This window comes from Canis lupus, chromosome 37 (assembly GCF_048164855.1).
Source record: "Canis lupus baileyi chromosome 37, mCanLup2.hap1, whole genome shotgun sequence".
Taxonomy (NCBI): domain Eukaryota; kingdom Metazoa; phylum Chordata; class Mammalia; order Carnivora; family Canidae; genus Canis; species Canis lupus.
Genome location: NC_132874.1, coordinates 3,863,046 through 3,881,378, shown reverse-complemented (window position 1 = coordinate 3,881,378; position 18,333 = coordinate 3,863,046). Strand labels below are relative to the sequence as shown.

The 18,333-nt window shown below is 42.5% G+C and overlaps 1 protein-coding gene across 2 annotated transcripts; it reads right to left on the bottom strand.

Annotated features, from left to right (window-relative positions):
* Nucleotides 1–120: 120 nt before the first annotated feature.
* C37H6orf62 (chromosome 37 C6orf62 homolog) lies at nt 121–17,090 on the bottom strand. 2 transcript variants are annotated; one of them, XM_072813863.1, is made up of 5 exons: nt 16,010–17,090; nt 12,218–12,394; nt 11,129–11,251; nt 4,731–4,865; nt 121–1,531 (listed from the first exon to the last, which is right to left on the bottom strand). In XM_072813863.1, the coding sequence occupies exons 1-5, from the start codon at nt 16,049–16,051 to the stop codon at nt 1,406–1,408; spliced, it is 603 nt and encodes a 200-aa protein (XP_072669964.1). In that variant the 5' UTR covers nt 16,052–17,090; the 3' UTR covers nt 121–1,405. The 2 variants fall into 2 exon arrangements, with proteins under 2 accessions (XP_072669964.1, XP_072669963.1); XM_072813862.1 differs by having other exon boundaries at nt 14,598–17,088.
* Nucleotides 17,091–18,333: the final 1,243 nt, after the last annotated feature.

Sequence of the window (18,333 nt, the reverse complement as noted above, 5' to 3'; positions counted from 1 at the left end):
ACCATATTTTGTCCTAAGTTTGCTGTGTAACTAGACTAAAATATAACCTGTAAAATAACCCCCAGGGTCATCAGTTAACACCTACCCAGTAACTTGGAAAAAAGAAGTTACCACTTCAAGTTTTGTGTATTCACCTGAATAGTCAGGGAACTTTCACCTATTTTATTTAGGTTTTCATTTTTTCAAATTCCAACCAGAAGCTAAATACAATTGGAAACCAGTAAGCACTAAGTTTTACTCCAAAGGAGTAGGATCATTCAGATTTACTCCATAAAAGTATGCAACCCTTAAGCAAAGCTTTTCTTCATTAAAAAGAAAAAAAAAAAACAAAAACAAAAACCCAAAAAACTATACAGTAGTCTTTCCTTATGTTCATTGCACAAGTGAGTTCTGCTTTTAGAGCTTTGACAGTGAATGGTTTTTAAACAATTTAAAGATCCCAACTTTAGTAACTTTTTTCTACTCCAAAAAACCCTCAAGTTTTCCTTTAGGATAGGGTAGAAACCAGTATTTTCTGCACAATTTCACTGGGTTTTCTTTGTAATAAAAATCTCTTTAAAACCAAAAAGAAAAATCCTTCATCTATCATGGTTTCTGCAGCTATGAATTTCTCAGTTTTATAGCTGCTTTAGCTACCTCAGACTCCAGGTCTGTTTTAATGTGTATAAACTGTATCCACATTCAGCAGAATACTCTCCTAACAGCAACTTAGGGAAAGAGATCTGGAAATAAAATACATTTATGAGTACCAGGAAACAAACATGGCCCAGTAAAACATGAGGCAAGAATGCCTACAATGAGATGCTTTTTTTTTCCTTTCATTTAAGAATTCTTTCCAGTGGTTGTGTATCTTTTTTTTTTTTTTTTTTTTTTTTTGAACAACCACTTCTGGTCATTAGAATGAATCTGACAGTGCTCTGGAACAACGGTGATTACAGCAAAGCTATTAAGTTTTTTTTTTAAATGTTATTTATATCTTTTACATTCACTTCTCACCCTCTAAATACTGATGACAGATGTCAAGAGGCAAAAACCAGCACAAATGGAAAGACCATCAAAAATGAGTATCACCTTGTGCTTTCAGATACATTTAAGCATTTCAGTGTACAATAGTCCTTTCATTTCACATTTTTAGTAAGATGCTGATGCAGTGCAGCAAATATGCAAAGCATCTTCTTTCACATAGTCCGTGCAGAAGACACACCTAATTTTTTTTTTAAGTTCTGAGACACAAATAACCAAAAAGGAAAAAAAAAAAATCCAGGATGAACAAGTTTCAAAATGCATAGTGTTCTGTGCATGAGTCCATTTGCTTTAAATTCTGAAAGAATAAAGTATAAGAAAACAAGAAAACAAAAAACTGCTGCTGCACTCTGTGATCTTGTCCATTTTGCTGGTCAGCACTCTATTCTGGCATGTAGGGATGGAGGTGATCCTCTATGGTGCCAACTGCCCAGTGGGTAAGCTGTTCCTGTGGCAGGTAGAGGCAGATGCTGCATAACTTGAAGATTGTAGCTTTGTTTTTTGGAGTCTGGAAGGGGAATAATTTTAATAATCTTAGTAAGACTTTAACAACAGTTTGTCACATGAAGTTAATCTCCCCCATCACCGAATCAAGCAATCATGGACACAATAATAATGCATATAGAGCAAGGGAATTAATTATGGTCTGAACCCATAGGGACCTCAATTTAGTCAGGAAGACAAAACTTTGCCATATAAAATATAGAAAGAATAAACATGATTATAAACTAAATAAATGTTTAGAGAATTCATTAAAAGAAAATTAAATGTCTGGAAAGTCCACCATGGACAACTTGCCAACGGGAAATAAAGTTAAAGGCACTTCACAGAGATAGATCTAAATAGAGGCGTGAAGTCATAATTATACATAGAAAAGACAACAAAGGTGGTCAGAACAGAAGTTAGAGAAAAGAAATAGATAAAAAAAAGAAAAGACCTAAAGCATTACCTGGGGTAAAGGACTGGAAGAAAACGAAAGTATTACCATTACTACTACTACAACATCTGCCATAGCAGACGTGCTAGCTGCCTTCACAAATCACTAGTAAATGGAAAATGAAAGCTACCCCCCAGGCCCACCTTCCAAGTTGTCACTACAGCACTTCTTTAAAAAAAGGGCAAAAGCAGTCTATACATGTAAATGAACTTACACATTATGCACAGTATTTTTTCATTTTTTTCCATTTTCAATGTTACAACCACCTTATGAATATCATTTATTCAACAAAGAACATGCTCACAGGAGTAACTGGTCTGAGATTTCACAGCTAGTAGGTGGCTGCACGTGGATGAGAATCCAGATTCGAGGCCTGTGCCTCACTACCACTTGCCCATCCAAAATCATCATTTGGTCTAGTTCTTTTCATATACCTTATGTTATGATAAAGGACACAAGATCTCTGCTAGATGATCCTAATCAAGTTCCTTAGTTTTTTGATTTCCTCACCTACAAAGTGGGAGTAATGAGACTTACACTTCCACAAGACTGTCGTGAGGGTTAAATGAGCTCATACTAGTAATATGCTATGCTGCCACTCTCCTACCAGGTCCTTCATTCTTCTATATTATGGTGCAAATATGGCAACATCTGTGGTTTATAGGAAGATCAAGAACAGAACCTGAAAGAAGGGGGACCGAGGGGCATGAAGGACCAAATGCATCTATAACGAGGGTGACACCAGCCATCCCCCTTTGCCCAGGGGGCTGGGGTTTCTAGGATTTGGGACTTTCAGTGAGAAAACCAGGCATTCCAGACAGACTGCTGGTCACCCAAATTTAGTTTATGAGCTTAACAATTTTCTTCTCATTAAAAGGATTCAGGCTATTTGCTTCATAAAGCACAGAAAACATCCAACCTTGATCTAAAACAGGAGATAATTTACTACTTATTTAGCAAAGTAACTCCTTCAAGTCACCAGTCATTTCTATATATTATTGATCTATATATTTGCAGGAAAATGAAGTCTCTACATTAGTACATTGTCATTATTAAATCTTCTAGGACTAAAAGTCTCTGTTGTAGATTCCATAATACAAGTCAATAGCCTGCTATTACATATTATCTCAATAAATTACTCAAAGTACACAAGTATTTAAAAATTAAAAATATCTACCATAAGAGAGCTAAGGTAAAGGAGAAATGGGAAAAAAAAGTGCCCCAAACCCAACCAAGTCATGGTTTTTGTTTAATGAAATCCCTCCACTGAAATTAACTTTCTTCTGTTAATTCTCACAGCTCTTATTTGTACCTATAATACTATAGGTACTTAAGACTTTCTTACAAGATACAAAATCAGTATGTAATCTTGCCAAGTGGTCTTCAGCTCCTTCAAGGCAGCAGCAGGATTCACCTTTGTATTTTTTACTACCTCACAGACTCTAAAAATAAACCCATTGTTTACTATGCAAAATTAGTATCACAAATACTCTTCTAAAAGTCTTTACTTAAATCTCCTTCTCAGAGACGCCTCCTCTGGTGGCACCATCAAAGTTCACACCCAAAAGTTTACGCATCCTACACCCACTTCCTTTGAGCGCTCATCACTGTCCAACGGCATACAGTACTGCTCTATTGCCTCCCCCACAGTGGAGTAGGAAACCATACAGACAGAATTTTTGTCTTGTTCACTGCTGCACAGCGCCTGGCACATAGTAAGTAGGCACTGATTTGTTGCATGAATGGTAATTAAAATGATGCTATTTTTAAAGATTAATAACAAGGTATCTTACAAATTTTAAGGGAGGACATTCAGGTTTAGGTTGATGAAAATAATGTTCTAGAGAATAAATAATCTGGAATACCAGGATTGCTTAAATTGGAAGTGCTTGTTTTAAACACATGTGCATCTTTTATGGGATGCCTGGGTGGCTCAGTGGCTTAGCACCTGCCTTCAGCCCAGGGCATGATCCTGGAGTCCCAGGATCGAGTCCCACATCAGGCTCCCTGAGTGGTGGAGCCTGCTTCTCTCTCTGCCTATGTCTCTGCCTCTCTCTCTCGGTGTCTCTCATAAATAAATAAAATCTTAAAAACAAAAAAAAAAACCCCACACGTGGATCTTTTAAATACTTCATCCCTTTAGATTTTTATTTAAAAGGTCTAGGGCCAAAGCTTCTCCAAATAAAATGTGTTACTACTCACCTAAGGATTTTGTTCAAAACATAAGATTATCTGAGTAGGACTGGAGTAGAGCCTGCGATTCTACATATTTAAGAATCTGTTATCATCTGTTGACCATATTTTACAAAGAAAAGCTCTACAGCAGCATTTCTTAAATTCTACTGCAGACTGGAATCATGACTTTTAAAAGCTCCCTGTAGTTCTAATATGCAGCAAAGTTTGGGAACCACTGTTCTAAGGTGGTATCTGTTTGATTTTTAAGTAACTTCAAAAATAATGCAGTGTTGAAGTGGCAAAACAATTAATTAAGATATATAGAAAGCAGTATGCTAATGAATAAGCTTTTTCTTTTTCTTTTCTTTTTTAATTTTTATTTATTTATGATAGTCACAGAGAGAGAAAGAGAGAGAGGCAGAGACATAGGCAGAGGGAGAAGCAGGCTCCATGCACTGGGAGCCCAATGTGGGATTTGATCCCAGGTCTCCAGGATCGCGCCCTGGGCCAAAGGCAGGCGCCAAACCGCTGCGCCACCCAGGGATCCCTGAATAAGCTTTTTAAATAAGCTATTAAGTAGTTAAACAAAGCTTACCTGCAAGTGCTGTCTGTCAATGAAGAGAAACACTGACTGGTTAGGATTGTTGACAACAATTCCAGTCTTGTCCTTGCGGCTCAGTACATGCAGAAACTGTTTTTCATAGTCACCGTGATGAAACTCAAATTTGGCCTAATTAAGAAATAAGTTTACATGTAACTACAAAGACGTTACCTACCTGAAACATCTACTGCACCCGTATGCATATAGGGTGTCCAATATGGCAGTCCAATAAGGCAGTCTTAATTTTAATTCATTAAATGCAGTTTAAAAATTCAATTATTTTTTTTAAAGATTCATTCATTCATTCATTCATTCTTTATGGGGGGCGGGGGTAGAGACACAGGCAGAGGGAGAAACAGGCTCCATGCAGGGAGCCTGACATGGGACTCAATCCCGGGTCTCCAGGATCAGGCCTGGGCTGAAGGTGGTGCTAAACCGCTGAGCCACCCGGGGTGCCCTAAAATTCAGTTTTTAAAGTTAGCCAGGGGGATCCCTGGGTGGCTCAGTGGTTCAGTGCCTGCCTCTGGCCCAAGGCGTGATCCTGGAGTCCTGGGATTGAGTCCCATGTTGGGCTCCCAGCATGGAGCCTGCTTCTCCCTTTGCCTGCCTCTCTATGTCTATCATGAATAAATAAATAAAATCTTAAAAATCAATCAATCAAGCTAGCCACATTTCAAATGCTCAATAATCCAATGTTATTCTGGACGGTCTATTGAGTTATACTCCATCACAGAAAAGTTCTAGTGGATAGTACTCCACTACAGAGTTTGACCTTCAAGAAAAACTGCACCAGTGACTAGATCCTAGTTCTCAATGATTTTATGCCAAATTTTATAAAACATTTTTTTTTGGGGGGGGGGGGTGCACACACACTGTGCATGGGGTAGGGTGAAGGAGAGGAGAGAATCGCAAGACGACGCCCTACGCCCTGAGTGCAGAGTTCAATCTCACAATTGAGATCATGATAGGAGCTGAAATTAGGCATTGGGTCTTTAACCAACTGAGTCACGCAGATGCCCCTAAAATGAGATTTTCAAATCTGACTCAAGACTCCCAAGTTAGTACTTTAATTGAGCCCAATGACATGTACTCCTTTCTATTACAAAGAACACACACTATGGATGGCTTTTATAAAGAAATATATTCCAATCTCAGCTGCACATCTCACTACTTATGTGACCTTGTACATATCTTCCCTACTTTACTAAACTTCAGCTTCCTCGCCTATAAAACAAATGGGTTCTAGCCCATTAGGACAGTGAAGAGGATTACATGCAATGTAAAGCCCACACCGGAAATATAGTTCCAGTCCTCACACAGATGAGCTTGAGGATATATGAAACCCCTGAGGGACACCTTGGTACCTCAATGGTTGAGCATTTGCCTTGGCTCAGGTCGTTATCCCAGGGTCCTGGGATCAAGTCCCACATTGGGCTCCTTGCAGGGAGCCTGCTTCCCCCTCTGCCTATGTCTCTGCCTCTCATGAATAAACTCTTAAAAAAAAAAAAAAATCCTCGCAATTTTTGGAAATGTCATGTGGATTTTTTTCCAGATTAAAAAAGTTTTAAGGGGGATCCCTGGGTGGCTCAGCGGTTTAGCGCCTGCCTTTGGCCCAGGGCGTGATCCTGGAGTCCCGGGATCGAGTCCCGAGTCGGGCTCCTGACATGGAGCCTGCTTCTCCCTCTGCCTGTGTGTCTCTGCCTCCCTCTCTACGTCTATCATGAATGAATGAATAAATAAAAATATCTTAAAAAAATTAAAAATAAAAAAATTTTAAGTTATGAAGAACATGAGGAAGATCTACTCTAACCTCTCACAGAACGTCTGTGGAGACCAAATGCTGGGTGAAATGACTAAGCTAGTGGAGAATTCAAGAAACAGAAACCTTGGGACGCCTAGGTGGCTCAGTGGTTGAGTGTCTGCCTTCAGTCAGGGGCATGATCCTGGAGACCCAGGATAGAGTCCCACGTCGGGCCCCCCGCATGGAGCCTGCTTCTCCCTCCCCGTGTCTCTGCCTCTCTCTCTCTCATGAATAAATAAAATCTTTCTTTAAAAAAAAAAAAAAAAGAAAGAAACAGAAACCTTAAAGAATCTTATATTTAGATAATGTTCAATTATTAAAAAAAATTGTTAGTCCATTTGATTCAGGCAGTTTTTATTCTTCTGTTATGTCAAAGACTATAGGAAACACCAACATGGAAAAAATCATTAGTTCTTGACATCTAGAGTTTTATTTTTTTTTTAATTTTTTTTTAGTTTTTAAAATTTATTTATGATAGTCACAGAGAGAGAGAGAGAGGCAGAGACACAGGCAGAAGGAGAAGCAGGCTCCATGCACCGGGAGCCTGATGTGGGATTCGATCCCGGGTCTCCAGGATCGCGCCCTGGGCCAAAGGCAGGCACCAAACCGCTACGCCACCCAGGGATCCCGACATCTAGAATTTTAGCACCCAACTTTTCTTATAAGCCATAACCTAAGCTAACATAAGCTAAGCTACCCTACAAAGGATTGTGTAAATACGATATTCTACCCTATCTCTGCACAAATTCAAATGTTTACTGAACTCTTAGTATATGAAATGCATGTTATTAGATACTGAAAAATATGAGTAGTTATTCCACCTAAGGGGCTCTTATACTGCTCAGAAAGACAAGCACATGCAGATATAAAACCTAACTTGCTTCATAGCTTTCTTAGAATAAGAATGTGGTTATCTGTATAACTCTAAAATGGATTCTTATCTTCAAAGTGCCATGTGAAGAAGGGAGAGATAACTAGCCCGTGGGTATTGTGGGCAGTAGTAGCAGGTGATTCTGGATTGGGTCTTGAAAGAGGACAGTGATTTTTCCCTGTCCTCTTTCTTTACTAAGAAAAAGGTAGTCTGGGAAATGCCATTCCCAGAAAAGACCAACATAAACACTAATGTATCAAAATCAAATACTGTGCAGGGAGCCTATCTGGCTGGCCCTGTGGGTGAAGTGTCTGCTTCCGGCTCAGGTCCTGATCTCAAGGTCCTGGGATCCAGCCCCAGGATTGGGCTCTGCTCCATGCTCATCAGGGAGTCTGCTTGTCCCTCACTCTCTGCCTCTGCTTCTGCTCATGTGCTGTCTCTCTATTGAATTTGGGTAGAACAGTCCACACCAAAGGTGGGAAGGAATTGATTTAGGAAGGAACAGTCCACACCAAAAAGAAAACTAGTAAGTGGCATGAAAGTAATGTCCAAAAATAACAAAATATTTGAGTAGTGTGATGAAGAACTAACCTGCAGCAAGAGAATTTAGGGACAAAGAGGAAAAAGATACTTTAACAGCACCTCCCAGCACTTCATAGTACTATGAATATAGCAGAAACTCTATTGAAAAACAACCTGTACTCTGGTTCCAACTAAATCTCATTACTATTCAGATTTCCAAATGCCTTAAGGAATTAAAAAAAAAAAACAAAAACTTTTCAAGTTAAAGTTTACCTTTCCTTTTCTCATTTATCTTAAGAACTATTTTATATTTAAAGCTTCTCATTCAGGATACTCATTTATTTTATTTTATTTTATTTTTTTTAGATTTATTTATGATAGACATAGACATAGACATAGAGAGAGGGGGCGGGGGGGGGGCAGAGACACAGGCAGAGGGAGAAGCAGGCTCCATGCTGGGAGCCCGACGCGGGACTCGATCCCGGGACTCCAGGATCGCGCCCTGGGCCAAAGGCAGGCGCAAAACTGCTGAGCCACCCAGGGATCCCCTCATTTATTTTAAATTACCGGGAAAGTAAATTCATCTTTACATCGAACTGGTTTCCTCTTGCTGAACTCTAAAATTACACGGCATTACCTCTATCCTACATAGTGCTTATATTCAGTCCATAATTTAAGGTTTTCACAATATAGGGCACTTCCCGTAGTACAGAGCAGCAAACTACGGGCATAAGCTTTACAGGATTTATGTCTTGACTGCCACTTAACTGCATGACCTTGGGCTGTTTACCTACTAATTGCCTCAATTTCTTCATTTGCAAAAGGAGCTTCCTACCTGCATAATTCTTAGAAAGATGAGAGTAAATGTACACAAGGTATTCAGGAGATAGCCTAGCAGTCAACACTCAATAAATAGCCATGATTTAAAAAAGCAGATGTCAGACAAGACTATTTCAACACAATTATTCCAAATAAGATGTCAGAGGAAAAGACAAAGTATTAGAAATTATTTTATTTTATTTTTAAAGATTTTATTTATTTATTCAGACACAGAGAGAGAGAGAGAGAGAGAGGCAGAGACACAGGCAGAGGGAGAAGGAGAAGCAGGCTCCATGCAGGGAGCCGGATGTGGGACTCGATCCCTGGTCTCCAGGATCACACCCCAGGCTGCAGGCAGCGCCAAACCGCTGCACCACCGGGGCTGCCCAAATATTAGAAATTTAAAAAAATAAAAAATAAATAAAAAATAAATATAAAAAATTAAAAAAAAAAAGAAATTTAAAAAAATATGAGAAACAGACCAAATTTTTCCAATAGCAAGTATATGAAAAATAAATATATATTTATGCATAATATAAATATACATGTACACTATATGTACTATATATATATTTGTGTACAATACAAATATATATATCTCTCTCTCTCCTACCAGTGCTCCTGGAGAGCAATTACAGTTGAGATGCAAGACCTGCTCTGATAACCATAAACATGCCTTAACATTCCTGTCTTCCTACTTTTAAGATTTTATTTATTTATTCATGAGACACACAGAGACAGAAGGCAGAAACATAGGCAGAGGGAGAGGCAGGCTCCATGCAGGGAGCCTGATGGGGGACTTGATCCCAGGACTCCAGGATCACGCTCTAGGTGAAGGCAGACGCTCAACCAACCACTGAGCCACTCAGGCATCCCTGTCCTCCTCCTTTTTATATCCAACTCATATTCTCCCAACAAGTTCACATGAGTCAGATATCGTCCACTAAAGGAAGACATATGATACTTTTACCTATATTTAGGCCATATGTTATCCTTAAAACTTTTTTCTGTCAAGTGGAATCTTAGAAAAAGGAACAATAATTTATTTGAGCTGATGTGCAGGAACATTACCATGGAAAAGGGGCAGTACACCAACTTGTCTATCATACACAAAAGCACCACAAAGATGCTTCATAGTAATAGATGAATGCAACGTTTTTTTCAATAGTAATTTTCATGTTTCTAACCAATTAGCCTAAAATAGGCATTCTAATATTTAGGATGCTTAAAATGAGTTTTTAAATGTCATTATTTAGGTTTCTAATTGTAAAGTACAGTCAATGTCAAGTTATAAAATATATGTATATATGTACAATAAAGAAAACAAGTCATAGCTATACTTGACTTAGAACTAACCATAACATTGTGGCGGATAATATTGTACTTTCTCCTGTGCGTATAAAAATACTATAAATAAAATTATGATCACTGATATTTGGGTAAATGCTCCTAAAAACTGGAAATTTTCTAGTACATCAGTGACAAGTCAAAGTTAGCACAACGTCAAGGAAGACTACTTAAGAATCACTACCAGATTTACTTTTCCTATATATGTGTGTGTGTGTGTGTGTGTGTGTTTATTTTAAAGATTTTATTTATTCAAGAGAGACAGGCAGAGACACAGGCAGAGGGAGGAGCAGGTTCCCTGCAGGGAGCCCGATGTGGGACTTGATCCCAGGATCATGATCTGAGCCAAAAGCAGATGCTCAACCACTGAACCACCCCAGGTGACTCTCCTGTATAGTTTTATACACAACTCTACTTTTGAAAAGGGGTTGCTTTCTTTAAGGTTTTGTTTGAGAGAGCGAGCGAGTGAGCATGAGTTGGGCGAGTGGCAGAGGGAGAAGCAGGCTCCCCGCTGAGCAGAGAGCCTGATGTGGGACTCAATCCCAGGACCCTGGGATCACTACCTGAGGTGAAGGCAGACGTTTAACTGAGTCACTGAGGTGCCCCTTGAAAAAGTTTTTATTTATTTTTTTTTTAAAGGGTTTCTTAACCCATTTCTTAGATTACACTCCTCTGAAAACCGGGTAACTAAGTATACTATTTCAGGAGTGTGTGGGGTGCAGATCTAAAGTTCATTCTTAGGCCCCTCTACAAATCAACAAATATCTACCTGATAGATTTTCTTTGGCCGTAATTTTGTTTTATTTTTCCCGGCCATAATTTTAAAGACACATTAGGGTAGTTAGGACCACCTCATTCTCAAGAGATCTGTCACCCAAGTCCTTTCTCCTCTCCCATCACAATATTCAAACAGAGGGGAGCAACTCATGAAGTAAAACTGATTAGAACAATGCATATTCCAAAAAATTTTCTTAACTTAGGCCCTATTCCAGGAGTTTTTACTGAGTGCACACCACACTTAGAAAAAAATACCTGAACAGGCCTAAAAGGCTCATCAGATTCCTTCCACCTAGAAAACAGGAGACAGACAATTTTTTCAATATCATTCCGAGGCCAAAGAATGAAATCCATCTCCTGAGTACAGCCAATTACATCCTATAAAAGAATTAAAAAAAAAAAAAATTACTTTCAAAGAAACAAAGCTGTAACAAGCAATGCCACAGATTACAGGTGTGATTATAGAAACATTTCATAAGTACAAAAGATCTACTATGTATCATTTTATACATCAAGAGGTAATAATAATAGGACAGTCTACAATCTGAATAGCTCATGGCCTAATTCTAATTTTTATCTTATAGGGTCCACCTACAGTCACCCAGTCCAATGTTCCTCACACCACGACCTAAATTAATCAGCACATGGTGAAAACTTCAACTGAAGCTGATTTTTCTTGTTAAGTCCTTGTATTTTTATTTCCATTTTTTAAAACCAGAATCTCGTTAATATTTAAGCAAAGGTGTCTTGAAGCTAATATTAATAAACATGTTCTTATTACAGCTTAAGTGCTATTATAAACTTACAGAAAACTATTTTCTCCATTCCTGTTCCTTATTATCACAGCCCAGTCAATTAATTTTCAAAGGCCAATAAACCTCTTTTGGACCAGTACATGGTTATCTCTAGCCTTCCCCAATCCCAGTAATTGTGGGGATCTCTTGGTTCAAATATGTTTGTGTTAACTTCCAAAAGTTAGAGGTTGGGGAGCAGTAATTCCTTCTACTTTAAATTTCTTATAAGGAACATGTTGTTAGTTCTCTCCCCAAAATGAAAAATACAATGAACAGTTAAATATTCCCAGCAATAATATACACCATTATCAGAATACCACACATAAAAATATCCATTTTTTATCTGAACTTTTTCTTTTCTTTCTTTTTTTTTTTTTTTTAAAGAATTTAGACCTGAGCTGAACCCAACTGTTTAACTGACTAAGCCACCCAGGCACCCTGAAGTCAACTTTTTAAGACTTGTGACCACAGTAACTACCCATACTTAGAGGGAAAACGCAAGTTTAAATCACAAAAACTTACCAAATCAAGAGTGAAAAACAGAACTTACCCTTCTCATAGACTGGTATCGAGGAGCATGGAGCTGTACCACATCCTTCTGTAAAAGCTCTATGGAACTTTCCAAGGAATAGCTGGAGTCTCGCACACCTTTCAGGATATTTTCTTCATAATTATTTGTCATAACTGGTATAACCTCAGACACTTCAAAAAGTGCTGACTTTTTCTTCTAAAAAAAACGGGGGGGAGAAGATGTATTAACTCGCCCGTAGTGCAGTCTTTTAACACCCAGTTCATATTACAATGTCATGTACCTTTATTCTAACTCAGCAAAATTATCAACTCAGGTAATTTCTGTGCATATTTTCAAATAGGTGGATCGTTCTGTTTTTTCCCCAAGCACACAAAAACAGGCTATCATCAGAATGTTTTACTGCATGGCTTCATAGTATTACAGTATCTATAACATGTAACTTACACAGTATATCTTAAACACTAAGAGAAACAAACACTAGACATACTTAACATTTAAAAACATAAAAAGTGATTTACTCTTGATGTAGTTTTATTTAACTGATTCTACATACAGCTAAAATTAAATCTCAGCAGTTTAAAAACAGTTGTACAAATTCAGTTTAACTCCTTAAAAGGGTCAAGTTCCATTACTCCTTTTAGATATTACATAACAGCTGTCAATATATGAAACAAGAAAAAAAAGTCTATCAAATTGAGTTTCAAATTTAGTTGTGACCAAGTGCTCATCAATTTAGGTTGTAAAATCCATGAACTACTCAGGACGATTGCCTGGGTACTATCCATTCAGAGTAAAAATGGGATTTTATGGTGTTAAAGAACTAGATGACACAACTTGAGGCATCTGATATATTAAAGAACTAATTTCACCACCTAGGTCTTAGATTTCTAGTGAACTTCATTATAGTATCTCCAATTGAAATCTGATCTTAACACTTCTGCGGTCAGCGTATTAAAGAAGACAAAATGGAGAAGTAAATCCTTAGTACTACCCAAACTTGGGATAATCACTTCAAAACCACTTTACAAAGCTACACTCAAGCAGCCAAGAGCATTCTTAAATACAGGCATACCTTGGAGATATCACGGGTTGAGCTCCTGACCACAGCAATGAAACAAGTATCACAGTAAAGTGAGTTGAATTAATTTTTTGGTTTCCCAGTGCATATAAAAATTATGTTTACACTACATGTTAGCCCATTAAGTGCATAAGCAATAGGTCCAAAAAAACAAGGTACATATCTTAACTGAAAAATAATGCTAAAAAATGTTAACCACCATATGATTTCAGCAAGTTGTAATAACTGATAAGTCACTGTAACAAATAGATTAATAAAAAAAAAAACAAGAAAACATCAAGAATTGATGTGCTAAAACATCAAGAATTACCAAAAAGTGACCCAGAGACATGAAGTGAGCAAATACTGCTGGAAAATGACACTGATGGACTTACTCAACCCAGGGTTGCCACAAACCTTCAATTTAGAAAAAACAAAATATCCACGAGGCACAATAGAGTGAATAAAACCGAGGTATGCCTGTACTAATAACCTTTAAGAGTTACGAGTTGGGAAAATGCCCATGCCCGGGAAACTTCCAAACACTAAGCACGTGCCACATGAAGAATAGATTTCTAATCTGAAATTAGCTCACCCCCTATGTGCAAAAATCAAAGTAGTATTTCCTTACATTCATACCCTTATCTCATGCCAGAGATCATTGAAGAAACTGTCCATTTTAAGTTGCACAAAAAATACGGCTTTGATCCTGTTCTCCTTGACTACTTGCAACTATTTGCTATTTATAACTGCGGCGTTGCTTCCGAATATGTTCACCGGCCCCCTCCGAATTTAAATTTCCTTTTCAGGTCCTTTGAATTTTAACGAATTGCACTTCTAAACACAAATTAGCCATTTTCTGTTCCTAAAAATTAAAGTGTGCTGTATTTCATCAAATGTACCATGAGAAAAGGTACCTTTGGTGTGAAATTGAACAAACTACTTTTAGCATATAAAGATTTCAATTCTGATTCACCACTCTCAAATACCCCACTTAAGACCATCTTTAAATTCAGCTATCATGTTCTCTATGTAACTCCACATAAGTGCACTTTATTGTGAAATACAAATCAGTTTTAGTGTTGCTCACCCCCGGCTAACTACAAAAGGACCTTACGGAGCTTCAGAGCATCTCCAAACCAAGGAGCACTCAAGCCTTCCATTGGTCATCATCCTGCAGCCACAAGTGCAGGGAACCACCCAGGAGGATTTAAGTTAAGGCACACACATACACCGGTGTCAACCACTCTTTAACCTAATACGCAATTATTTACGGCTAACAAATTAACAGACACTTACAAAAATCACTTGTGCTAAGTCACATGAAGAATTTCAAATTACCTTCTCCTTGAATACAAAGGCAATATACATCTTGAAGTCAAACTGGTCAGCTAGAGATTCTTTTTTCTTTCTAAGCTGAGCACGTAGTCTGTTCAGAGCTTGTTTCTTCCGGGAGTTTGGGTCCCCCATTTTGAAATACAGGTGGTACTAAAGCCTTTGGAAATTGTCACTAAACTATGGGCACTTTTTCTTAAGACTCAAGTACAACAGAAACAAGTCATTTTTTTTCCTGCTAATAGGATTGAATAGCTAAAATCACGACCATAGCCCAAAAACTGCACCTTCTGGCAATATTAGCAGACTGTCATATTACAGGGTCAAGAAACAAAAGCTGGTGTCCAGTCATGTTTGGACAATAACGTCTGGGGTTATGGGAAAAAGGAAGGGGAGAAAGGAAAGAAAGAGGAGAAAATACTTGGAACTAACTTTTTAGAAAACACATTTGGCTTAAATGCCAAAGTAAAGGCTTTTGGGGGAAATGAATAGCCTATTATCAGGATTTAGGTGTGCAATAAAACACAGCTGACACCAGTCCAATCCTTAAAATCCATCCGGATTTTTGCCCCCTCTTTAGAGAAGGGATTATGAAAAGGAAGGAGGGGGGGGTGGGAAGTGTGATGATCCCTGCTTTCCAAATACCCAAATAAAAAGAATTACAAAGAAAAAGGGAAAAAGAAGAAGAAGAAGAAGATAAAAAAAAAAAAAAAAAAAAACCCCAACCCCCCCAAAAAACACGAAAACAGGGTAGGTGAATGAAACTGAAATATCCAATTGGATTTTACCCAGCCAGATCCATGGCTGTAGTACCTAATTAACTCTTAAGTTATTTCAGATTTCACTATTGCTATGTATCGTCAGTGCTTGTTATTGATTACACTTGGTGGTGAGCAAAGAGAAAAGTGCAAAATCGGTAGAGACAGAAGGGGAGAGGTACAGGGTTTCCCTGCAATCAACTACAGTGTATACTGGGGGCGGACAGCTGTTGCCCAAAGGAGCCGTGAGAAAAAACAGCGGAGTCACGACCAGCCTCCCCATCACCCACATTTTCACCCTCAGGCGGCTGCTAGTGCTGCTGCCATGGAAAATCATGATGGCAGAGAGGACGGGGTGGGGGCTCTGATACGATACGGTAGCTCTCCGGGCTCTGTGGTTAGACCCGGCGAACGCCCGGGATCCCAACACCCCCAGCCCTGCAGCGAGTCCTACATTCCCCCGGGGGAGCCTTCCCTAGGAATCCGGCCCCGTTCGCGACCGCGCGGGGGGCGCCTTATCTTCCTGCGCGCATCGCTGGGGCCGAGCCGGCGGGTCCTCCTCCCGGATCCCGGAGCCCAGGCCGCGAGAGCCCGGGGACCACCTGCCTTCCACCCCCCAGGCCCCGCCCCCGCCCTCTGCCTTCAGCGGCAGCGACTCACTCGCACCACGGGAGACACAGGATCACTCAGGTTCTCACTCATTTCATCGTGGAAACAACTCCCGCCCGGATAGAGGCGGCGGGAGAGGGTAAATGGGAAGGATCAGTGAGAAGAAAAAAAAAAAAAATAGTTTTGTTAATATTACTTTTTTTAAAGTACGCCCAGCCCACCCCCCCCCTTCAAAAATAAACACACGCACGCACAGACACACACACACACGGAAAACAACCCAAAACCAAAACCCAAAAGCCTGAAGTTCCCGGACTCTGGCTGAGCTCGCTCTCACGTGGAACAGACCATGTTTCCCGAATCGGATAGTTTTAAGGTGGGGTCATCAGTCGGCTTCCCCGAGGGGCGGGGTGGCTCTGAGGCGGCGGGAAGGCCCCTCCCGGTCCCCGCGGACGCCGGGACTCACGGACCGACTCTCGGGCGGGGTTCGGGCCCTCTAGCCGCAGCCTGCGGGCGGAGCGGTGGCGGCGGCAGAGGAGGCGGCGGCGGCGGGAGCGCTGCTCGCGGCACGGGCGGGAGCCATGTCAAGAGAACAGCACCAGCCAACTGAGCCCCTCCATCCCCGCTGCGGCGCGCACTGTGGCCGGGCCGCCCGCGCTGCTGCCGCCGCTCAGCCCCCACCTGGGCCCCATAGTCTGGCTCGGCGCCCCGGGCGGCGGCGGACGGAAGGACGCGAGGGAGGCGGCGGCGAGAGAGACAGAGAGAGCAGGAGGAGCGAGGAGAAGGCGGGCAGGGCAGGCACCGGCGGCGGAGGGGCGGGGGAGGAGGGGAGGGGAGCCCTGCGCTACGGGGTCTGGCAGCGAGGCAAACCCCCCGGAGTAAAGTTATTTCAGTCCAGGCATCTGCTCTCGAGTCTCTCTTCCCCCCACGGCCGGGCTCCGGCTCTCGGCAAGGAAGGTCGAGGAGACCCGGAGGGGGAGAAGCCGCAGCGGAGGGTGAGCGTCCGCGCTGGTACAGCCTCGTTGCCCCCAACCGCTGGCTGCCGACACGGCGGCGGCGTCGGGCGCCTCCCGGTCCGGGGCAGAGTCGCGTTGGAGGAGGGAAGCGAGAACAAACAACTTAAAATGGCAGCGACGGCCGCTGCGTCACACGCCCCTCAGCGGAAACGCCCGAGACGCTCTGCGGCTGCGCAGCGCGCGGGCGCGACCACCTGCGCCGAGCCGGGGGGGGGCGAGAGGCGGGACGCCCAAGGTGTCTCGTGGCTGTCAAGCACAGAGGAGGCAAGGGCGGGGGAAGGGGGTGCGAGGGAGCGTCGGCAAGGGGAGGCTGGGAAGGGAAGCTTCTGAGTGGATCTGCCCGCTTCAAAGGGGGAGTTGGAGAAGAGAGACTCCCCTCCCGCGCCGCTTGAAGCTTCCACCGAGCGTGGCACGGGACCGCCCAGGCTCCCACCGCCCCCTCCGTCAGGCGGTCCCAGCGCCTGAGCTGGCTCCTCGCCCCTCCCCGCACGGGCGTCCCGAGGCCACGCCCCCTGGCGCTCGCAGAGAGCACCCGGATGGACACGCTCTTCCGGGTCCTGCTTAGGCGGTCGGGTAGGTCCGGCACCGAGGCCGCGCCCAGGCGGCGGGGGCGGGGGCGGGGGCGGAGTCAGGGAGGGACCGCACAGTCCGCCTGGGAAGGTCGGCGGGAACGTCCCGGTTCGCCTCACCGCGGGGCCTGACGCAAACGAGCGAACGAGTGACCGCCCGTGCCCGCTCTGTGAGCTCCGTCCTGCTGCGGAGGGTGCTTCCCCGGGGCCGCGCGCCTCCGCCCCCGCCCCCCCCGGCCACGTGCGCGGCGTGAGGGCGGGCCTCGGGGCCGACGAAGGTCACCTGCGCCGTGGGGCCAGCGCGGCCGCCGGGACGGCGGAGAGCGACAAGGCACCTGCCCCAAGACTTTGTCCGCCCGTGTCACCGTGCGGGGTGTGCTGGGGCCCTCCGGGACCTCAGGCCCAGGCCCCCGTGTCCCCCCGTGTCACCGTGCGGGGTGTGCTGGGAACCTCCGGGACCTCAGGCCCAGGCCCCCGTGTCCCCCCCCCGTGTCACCGTACGGGGTGTGCTGGGAACCTCCGGGACCTCAGACCCAGGCCCCAATGTGTTGCACCATATTTGAAAACACGAAGAGGGTACTGTTGGTAGTTTGCCTTGTTCGCTGAATCCACGTTGAGTGCCATTTTCAGAGCTCCGATGTGCCGCTAACACAGTTATGTGTCTAATCAGCAAAGGTCAATACTTGTCAGAAGTAAAGCTATGCTGTATGGTGAAATTTAGAAGTCTGTTGTGTCTTCAAATGATGGCCCTTGGGAAAATCAAAATAACTTATCTACATAGTAACCATTT

Bases quoted from the DNA above. Each gene is read 5' to 3' on its own strand.
- C37H6orf62 (XM_072813862.1), bottom strand. From the start codon at position 14,726: ATGGGGGACCCAAACTCCCGGAAGAAACAAGCTCTGAACAGACTACGT. The intron at 12,395-14,597 runs GTAATTTGAAAT...CGTTTTTTTTAG, and splicing joins CCTTTGTATTCAAGGAGAAG to AAGAAAAAGTCAGCACTTTT. The intron at 11,252-12,217 runs GTAAGTTCTGTT...ATTCTTTTATAG, and splicing joins GATACCAGTCTATGAGAAGG to GATGTAATTGGCTGTACTCA.